The sequence below is a fragment of the Athene noctua genome, chromosome 1 (assembly GCF_965140245.1).
Source record: "Athene noctua chromosome 1, bAthNoc1.hap1.1, whole genome shotgun sequence".
NCBI lineage: Eukaryota > Metazoa > Chordata > Aves > Strigiformes > Strigidae > Athene > Athene noctua.
Genome location: NC_134037.1, coordinates 6,323,911 through 6,333,781, shown reverse-complemented (window position 1 = coordinate 6,333,781; position 9,871 = coordinate 6,323,911). Strand labels below are relative to the sequence as shown.

Here is a 9,871-nt window from a genome sequence, read left to right as displayed (position 1 = left end):
TGATTAACGAATAAGAAATTACCTTGCAGAGTGTAGGGATGTGTGTATCTATGCAAAATTATAGACACAAATTCATAAAAATATTTGTACCTAAAGTGCAAAAAAAAAAAACCCAGTGACTTCAATGGATATTTCTCTCTCATTCCTAATAAAGCAATAGCAGTACTTGTTATGAAAAGCATAAAGCATGTGAGAATATGGATTTTGTCAATGAAAAGATGCACAAATACTTAACTCTGGGGGCATCAGGGAGACTTATATTTCAGCAGGTGCCCAAGCACATAACTAAATCATGATAAATCATTGCACCCCAGACACCCTATTGTCCTCTTCAACTATACAAAGGGAAACCTACAATCAAAACAGACCAAGCTCTTTTTGCATCATGCGTTATTGGGATTTTCATTGTGTTGACAAGACTGTTGGGTTAGAGTCTGGCTCTGTTGTTCTTGCTGCTGTCATCTACACAACCCATCATCAGCTTGTGCTGGCATTTTGTACTGACTTGTGCTATTTGATGGGGAGACGGGAATAAGGAAGGGAAAATACTCTGCTGACGTTTGCTGTGACTACCTTTTGCGGTATCACATAGCCTAATTTTTGTTCATCCTAGACTTGGGAGACAAAGCAAAAGAGCAGTTCACACAAAGGTGTATGTTGTGCTGAGCATGAATCAGTCAGCTAGAAGGAAAAGCACTGGGCCCGAAAAGTAAGGTATTCCTCTCCCTCAAACCACTTGACGATAATCATAGAATAGAAAAGAAACATAGAAACATAGAACAGTTTGTGCTGGAAGGGACCTTTAAAGGCCATGTAGTTCAACCCCCCTGCAATGAGCAGGGACATCTTCCACTAGATCAGGTTATATGTAATCTCCTGAGGTGACTTGGTAGCTGAGGAGCTTCAGTTTATGGCAGTATTGGGCCCTGGGTCTTTCACCCAAACGTGGTCTGCGGCAGAAAGCATGTCTCTTCCTCACCCATCTTTTGCCTTTTGGACAATCATATTTGTTGAAATCAACATGAAGATGACAGATCAGAGGGCAAAACTCCGTCATGAACAAAGAAGAAGTTATTGAATAGAGTGGGATGAAAGAGAAGCCCTGAAGAAGGGTTCGTGTGCCTGAAAGCTTCCCTTCTTTCTTTTTTTTTTTTTTTTTTTTTTTCCTAATCTACCGGTTGCAATATAAAAGATATTCCCTTTGTCTAAATCTTGTCTTACTTGTGTCTTTAGATCTCTGTGGCTGTAAGAGCACAACTATCACCATTTACAGTCATCTGTAACACAGTATCTTATGGCAACAGATGATGTCAGACCAGACCACGCAATCACTTCCCTGTGGGAATAAACAGTTGTCCTAAAAAGAGTCTTTTTAACATTCACAGGCCCATTTCACGTGGTATTCAGAGTACAAAATTGTTGAGGCAATCTGCTGGATGATCCTACCAGTTATCTCACCTTCTGCCTGCTCTCATTTTGTTTTTCCTAGCCTTGTGGTAGGACCAATGGTGTGGGTAGTCAGGGAGCAATGGCCACAGTTTTCCCTTCTATAAAGAAATGTGGGCACATTACTTTGCCGTGGCTATGTGAGGGGCTCTTCATTTGATGAGCTCATGGGGTCTTATGTATCCTGGCACCAGAAGCCAGTCTGTAAAGATTTCTAAAGCAAGTAAAAGCTGCTAAAAGAAATAGGGATCTTCAGGTTGAACTGCTAGACTCATGAAAGGCTTTATTTCCATTCTATTTCTGAGGGCATTTTCTTCTGCTTCTTCAGCTGGTGTCTGTTAGCATCCCACATCCTAAATACCCTGTTATGACAAGACGAGCTCAACAGCTGAACAAGGATTGTCTTTTCCAACAGCACCTACACTGGCATTGGGTCGATGGGAAAAAAAAGCTGTTTGCTGCCGCTGCTGTTTAGTGCAAATTAAACTGTACCTTCTCCTCTCTCCCCATTGAGCTGCACTTCTTCACAAAATAATTTGTCTGCTCTAATGCATGACTGGAATATGGGGGAAGGAACACACCAAAGCGTTGGCAAGAAACCTAACCCTTCATCCTCCAGTGTGGTTGCACTTATCCTTTCCTTTCGCTTTCCAGCAGCCCTCCCTTTGTTTATTGTCATGCCTTTTTCTATTTACCACCGGGTGTAAAGGCCAGGACTTCATCCACCTCTTCTCTAAGGTGGTGTTTGTGGTAGGAGATCCGTGCCTTCGAAACTGCACACACTTTGTGACAAAGACATAGCTTCATCTAGAAAGCACCACACCGCGCTCTGTTGCTGTATCAATGAATAATTAATACAGTGAAATAATTATATGCAACAGATTTTACGTTCTTGTAATTTGCAACACGTTCTCCATGTTTCTGGAAAACAAATGATTCATATTTGTTGTTTTCATTTACTTTTAACCCATATCTGTCTTACCTGGAATTGCTTTGTTTAAGAACACATTGCATGGGCATGATATCTTTGAACATTTTAGACTGTAAATAACCTTCTACTAAATAGTAATGAGACGTGTTCCAGTAAATTCTGGTTAGGGTAGGAGCAGCTGCAGGGTAACAGGTTTTTGGATTAAAGGAACAATTATTTATCTGGCATAAACGGTACGCATACTGGCTTAACCTGGCAAGAAGATAAACTTTAATATGACACTGATTTCAGTACAGTCTCACTCATTATAAAATTTACAGACTTATTGAAGTAAATAAATATGTACACATTGCTACTGTTTTCTTGACACGTATATATGTACACGTGTGTATATGTATTGTGTGGCAGGAGATGCCAAACAAACAAATCTATTCAGCGTTAACACAAATGTACCTGACAGACCAGAAGTTTTAAAGTGTTGATTGAAAATATTTATAGGTTTCTGTGCAGCCCTGCCTTAGATATGAAAAAAACCCCCACAACCCCCAAACCCAAACACCAAAACAACAAAAACCCGAAAACATTTCAGGCATGTGGCACCAGATTTCTGTATTTGAGCATATGAGCTCATGAATTGTAGCTTTGAGCTATGCAAAAATGTGCATAAGTGCCCTTAATGTGTCTGTATGTCTGATGATGCATGATTTGTCTCTATATTCTGTCTGCGAAGTGGACACTAATATCTATCCTGTAGCATAATTAGAAAAATCATAAAATATCCTGCTGTACTAAGACAGGATATCACCCATCTGGGATTTATATCAGGAGATGTTCTTTTCTGGTTTTGCTGTCAGCACAAATGTTTAAATATACCTTCAAGAGTTGAAATATTTGGAAAGAAATTCTGTTTGCTTTATGTAAGCAAGCAATAGTCTGCCTTTAATGATGTTTCATCCTTCAGTTATATTCCTCTGTCTCTGCTAAAACTGGAACATACATAGTCACCTTAATTTTACGAGGGATTGCATGTGGAAGAAGACAAAGTAAAGGTGTCAGGATCTTGTCCAAAGTGAGCTATTATTTTCTTTTCCTATTCTATTCTATTCTATTCTATTCTATTCTATTCTATTCTATTCTATTCTATTCTATTCTCATTATATAATTTAGATTACAAACAAATTATTTTTCAGCATAATAAAGTGAGCTCTTGCAGCGCAAAAAGATTAAGGTGTTCACAGGAGAGAAGAAATTGTCGTGGTAATTAAAAACTACAGTATATTTTCTTTAAACATGAACATGAGCACAGATTCATTCTGCTGTAAGAAGGTCTTTATATCATTGTCCTCACAGAAATCATCCAAACTCCTTCTAGTAGTGCATTGAATTATATGGTTTTTTTTATATCACTGTCATATGCAGCTCATTCTTTTTTTCTCATCTTTCCCCAGGGAAGAATTGTGCATGTAGTAAGATTTATTTCTTCCACAGGATTTTTTTATGTAGTTAGGTTGGAGAAGGCAGGTCAAAGAAAAGTGTTTTGCACTTGGTGATAAAATATGTGCTTGTCCTTAAGGTTGTTTTGGTTATTATTTTTTTTTTTTTCCCCTGGGAGTTTGTAATATTCTTTTGGATCAGTTGCAGAGAAAGTTTTCTCTCTTGTTCTCTCACATATTAACTTCAAGTTAAAAGCTTGATTTTGCCTGAGGATTTATTGATCACAGTCTTCATTGAAAGATTTGGTGATCATTCAGCAGTTTCAGACCCAGGTCAAGTAATTGCCATTTTCAAGAAATAAACAATTCCAGTAATAACCTGAGATAAACTGACGTAGCTCAATAGCTTTCAATCATTAACATCAGCTGAGGATTTGACCTAACTTTAGAAGGAGCGTATGAGAGTTCAAAGGCACGGAAAGCCGTTCTGGGTGAAAATCACTCCAAACCTATAGTGCCGTTGCATCTTTGTTATCCTAAACACTGCTGTGAGAGTTAAAATGAACATTGCTCATTAGAATTAATGTCCTAAATTTTCCACCAACTGCATTTTTAAAATCCTGAGTGATACCTGTACCTGATTTAATCTTATGCTGTTAATCATACCAGATACAAGACTCGAAAGACAGAAATTATGTAATTTCTACTGAGCATGAAATAAAGTAACCAGAACGATCTAATTTGACTGTAAAGCTTGTAAGATCTAACAGTTCATTTTTCCCAGACTGAAATTTCAATTCACTCATTTTTCTCAAAGCAACAATCAGATGCAATGTTTTAAAAACAAAACAAAAACTGAAATTACTGCCCCCAAAATACTCCCAAACCCCTAGCAAAAACAGTAACAAAAGCAACCACATGTAAACCAAAGAATTGTTTTTCGTGACTGAATTTGTCAAAACATGGAATACGGGGTTTCCTCCACTAACATTTCTTTTGTTTTGTAGGTGGCACCTGTGTTGTTAACCCCACCGACCTGTTCTGCTCTGTCCCTGGTCGCTTATCTCTCCTCAGCTCCACTTCGAAGTACAAAGTGACGATTGCGGAGGTGAAGAGGCGCCTTTCACCGCCAGAATGCCTCAATGCTTCCCTCTTAGGAGGCATTTTGAGAAGGTAAGTTGAAGGTGGGAAAAACAAGTCCTATACAGTGCTATTCATTCCTGTAATTTTATTTTCTACAAATGGGTTTTGTTTTCTTTCCCCTCTTGGATAGGTGGTCACAGTTTGGGAGAACAGAAGGAGATGTGTTGGGAGTGAACACTGTTTCTAGGGAAATATTCAGTAAATGAGAAACATTAAGATTGTGTTGACATTCTTCACAGAAAGTTTACTTTTTTCATTGAACAAATTTTTTTTCCTACCTTCTCAGTTCAGTTACTCATCAGAGATGAATAGGTGTCACTTTACCTTGTTTTGAATGAAAAAAATAAAAAGACCCTCAGCGTGTGGAAAATTTCACCAGAGCTACAAATCCGACTTCTTGTTGAGAAAGTGTTTCAAAGCAAATTGTTTTACCAAGTGTAGTTACAGCCCTCACTCATCAAACACCTAAAACATGCAAGTGCAGGGCTGCCTTTTTCTCATGTTCTCCCTTGTATGCTTTTTGATTACAGAAGAGGTAGACTTAGCAGAATATGCCGGGTTTATTTTTCTCGTTCTGAGATACTGGAGGAGAAGCAAGTAATTAGGTACAGTTTTGCCTCTGACCCTTCACTGACCAGAGATGACTTCAGAGAGCAGTAGCAGCGAGGAGGAAAGTGGCAGCCAGTGCCTCACATGGCAAGTGGAAAACAAGGAGGCAACTGTAATTTAGCCGGGCATATGTAAATTACAATGTCCCTGAGGCGTCAACTTAGATGGCATAAACTACTTGAATCCCCTTTGATCAAAACTAGCTGGAAAGTCATAGGCTATTTCACTGCTGTCACTGAAGGCCACACTGATCCTCCTACTTATACTGAACGTCATTTTAACTAACCTGCAATATTCTAAGATATGTCGTAGTCCAAGAGCTGTCTTGAACCATCTTGCAGAGTAAGGACTATAGATCAGAAAATTGTTTCAGGAGGACAAGGCCCATTTACCTGCCTCTGTAGGCACTGAAATCCAAAATTTACATCCACAAAGTTTTCCTCTGTTACTGCTTCACCTTGGAAAGGCTTTCAGTTAATAGTCACAGAAATACTGACTTTAAATACTCATACCAGAGGCTTCATCAGTACCAGTACAAGCTAGTAAGAATGCAAAGGCACCACCCTGAACATGGGGGCTCATTTCTCTGTTTTTATTAAAATGCTAGAATGATCCCCAGAAGTTCTTGACACAGACCAAATATCACTTTTCCAAATTAACCTTGGGCATGGTTCAGGAGTTTGCAAAAACCAGGGACTGCTCCCAGCCAGCAGTTTGGATGTGTTAATTCTGTTTTAAGAAGCACACAGTGTAAATGAATAAATTAGGTCAGGGTTTATCTGTTTGTATGAAGACTGGAGAACAGACTCAAACACTCTGCAGTTGACCAGCAGAGATGTGGCAAAACCAACTCTTGTTCATGGTTTGCCTGACACATGGCAGGGTTGTTTTTTCATCCTGTCAGCAGTCACCATCTAAGAATTTCCACAGCTAGTTTTAATTCAGAATTAAATGTTCTCAGAAGACATTTCCTGACGTACAACATGGTCATAGTTGTGGTATCTCTTAGCACATAAAAATGACCATCCAAATGGTGGTATTCCAAGTTTGGTTCCTACCTCAGCCTGAAGGAACTTGAACCTGCACCTCAAAATACCTAGTTAGGCATGCTTAGTACTCATTGATTGGTTATTCTGAGCTGAGGATCCCTCAATCTCATTTGAGGCTAATTAATTTATTTATTTATTTATTTTGACAAAAACAAAGGTGTAACTATAGTAATGACTCTATTATCTAATGACCAGGTCATACATTTGGGATGGGAGAGATCTGGGTTGCAGTCACTGCTCTATTCAATGTTTAAGCATTTTAACGTTAGTTATTCGCTGCCAGCTGGCTGCTGCATTTCTCTGAAAGACACAGGTTAAAAATCCCCCAGGCTGAGGAAGAAATTGAACCTATGTCTGCTGCATAAGTGGATATGTCTCAAATGCTTCAAACACTGAAGTACTGCAGAAAAGCAGGTGTGGGATGCACCAGGAATCATTTTGTGAGAACAAAGTGGTGTAGATATTTGGGATAGGGACATAGATAACCAACGATGGCTGGGATTTTAGCTTCAGCATTTCCTATTGCCTCATCCTTCTTCCTTGCAAGTATTGGGCGCTGTAGACTACTTTTCTAAGTACCCAAGTATCTACATAAATTATAGAGGGATAGCTAGAGCTGGGTTCCACATAGACATCTACATTTCAGTAGCCATCTGGCTTCCTTTTTTAATCAGGTGAGAGAGATGTATAAAGTCCCCTCATTCCAGGTATCTGTTTAACATCTTTCTAGAAGTGCACGTTTCTCTTTCTACTGTCTTTGGAGCCTGCAGTGGTTAAATCAGATATAAGCAACAGCACTGTCAATATTTATATTCAGACATTGCAATATCAGGCTCTGCCCAAATCAGGATGATGGGTTCCACTTGGTGTAAAGCTGACTGAAGATCTGATGACCCCGTGACAGGCATTAAAATGTCTAACTCTGTCCAAGAACCAACATGAAAGGCTCACAGAGTGAGCAGGACGTTAAAAATACAGCTCTGGCAGGTTTTCCATTCATGTCGTTAGTGTAGGCATTACCCCGCACATTTGTCAATAAGGTGTGTACAGTTTCTAGACTTATATTAACACAGGAAAAAAAAAAAAGTGCAGAATAAAGATAAGTTTATCTCTCCTACTGTTCTCTCATGATAGAGCAAAATCCAAGAACGGAGGACGCTGCTTGCGAGAAAAATTAGACAGACTGGGACTGAATTTGCCTGCAGGAAGAAGAAAAGCAGCAAATGTCACACTCTTGACTTCCTTGGTAGAAGGTAGAGTTTATAATATTACAATACAACATAAACATAACTAAAATGTTTCCCTGTATACATTTTTCAGCCACAGTGTTAAACACCGTAATCTGTATTTTGTACAAAGAGGAGAGCTGACTTGCCTAAAGCCACAGACAGAATGAGTGGCAAAATGGAAGTTCACTCTTGAGATGTCTTGGCTCCCAGCAAGTGGTTTGGTCCTGCAGTTTCCTCAGCATTGATCTGCGTTTTCTGTGCTGAGATCTGACTTACAAATCGATGATCCAAGTGTTCTTGTGAGAAAGATGAATGTCTTATACCAACTCTATAAGTAGGTTTGTTTATCCTCCTTTTTTTTAAACTTGTGAATTTCCTGGAGCTGATCCAAAAATGCAATTTTTTTTCCCCCGTAAGAAGGCATAATATTTAGACAAGACTGTGTGTCCCCCCCACCCCCCCCCACCCCCCATAAATGAATGAAATCTGTTTTCAGATAAACTCTAGACAGGCCCAGGAGATACTTTCCTGGCCTTTAGTTGTTGTTTAAATATCATTCACCAAAGACTGCTGGGCTCTCCAGACTTTCAGCTGGGAGAGGCAGGTTCAAACCCCTCAGGCAAAGGGAAGAAACTCTACCTGAATCGCTTCTGTGCTGGGTGACTCCACTAAGTACTCAGTTTGTTGTCTGGTTGTGAGTAGCAGCTCTGGGAATTTCAGGTCCCTCCTCCTTAATGTTGAGAACACTCAGCTCATCCTAAAGGTCAGCACCTTCTAGGATCATAACCCAAAAGGTCCATGCAGATCTAGGCACATAGGCTGAGATCTCAGCGCATATTACCTCAGAATCACAGAATTACAGAAAGGTCGAAGCTGGAAGGGACCTCTGGTGGTCTTCTAGTCCAACCCTCCTGCTTAAAGCAGGGTCAATTAGAAGAGGTTGCTCGAGACAGGTTTTTAATATCACAAAGGATGGAGAAATAGTGCTGAATCCACAACAGTGGATGTTTTTCACCAACCAAGAGGAGGGTCTAAGGTTCTCAAAGGGCACTGAGCATGCAGAACTACAGTGAGGCTGCTCTGAAACACAAGTGTGTCCCTATCACACCTGATGGCAATAAAGAGAAACCAGTAATGGTGTTATAGTCTTAGAAAAGGGATTTTTCTTTCCCAGTTTAGAAGAATAAGGGCTGTTCCTACCCTCACAGTCCTTCATGCATCTTGGATCCTAGCAGGGAAGAATAAACAGAGCTATGTGTCCAGCTACTCATCATTAGAAGAGATTGAGAGAGAGGGAACCCTCTTTCAGCTGCTGGCCTTGGATTGACAGCAAAGTACTTTTATTGTAAATCAGAATTAAATTCCTTTTTTATCTTGGGATGGAGCTGTACTTGCCTCCCTGTCTTTACTTAAAGCCAATAGCAAACCTATTATCAAGCCTACGGCATTGCTTTTATTCTTGCTTACCGTGAGTCCTAAAGATATGTAGAGGAGACTGAGCTCACTTTGACAGAGACCTGTTTGTCTAGACATGGCAATCATTAATTTTGTCAACGGGAGTTTTCAGGAAAGGCACCACTGAGTGCACTAACATTCCAACAGAAAACAAAATGTAGCTCATTTTCTGTCTATGCAACCAGTCCTCAGTCAAACTTGGTGGTGCTCATTGAATTCTTTGTGGTATAAGCTGTCCTCCCTTCGTACATGAGGATATTACTTTCAAGAGGTACTAACTTGTCACATGGTTTCTGCAAGAAAACCCATCCCTCAATGGCTCCTGCTGCTGGAGGAGTCAGAAATGGAAAGACACAGGCTTCTTCCAGGTTTTAGAAGACGTGAAGAAAATGACACTGGCTTTTTCTGTGTGATATCAATACACAAATTGACATCATAATTTGTTACTCTTATTAAATTCCTAAATATCAGATACACTGTGTGGACTTCTTATAAGTACCCAGGACTGTGACACTCGATTATTTTAGATAGTTCCAAGTTTATTATTACTAAAGGTCCTCACAGTCTTCCATGTAT

At 39.7% G+C, this 9,871-nt stretch overlaps 1 protein-coding gene across 2 annotated transcripts in view; it reads left to right on the top strand.

The window, feature by feature from the left end:
• TFAP2D (transcription factor AP-2 delta) overlaps positions 1-9,871 on the top strand; it is a 50,879-nt gene that overhangs the window by 11,902 nt on the left and 29,106 nt on the right. For both annotated transcript variants that reach the window (XM_074921592.1, XM_074921582.1), the window contains 2 exons: positions 4,818-4,983; positions 7,746-7,864. In XM_074921592.1, the coding sequence (XP_074777693.1) occupies positions 4,818-4,983; positions 7,746-7,864 (285 nt within the window). The remainder of the gene's footprint in view (positions 1-4,817; positions 4,984-7,745; positions 7,865-9,871) is intronic.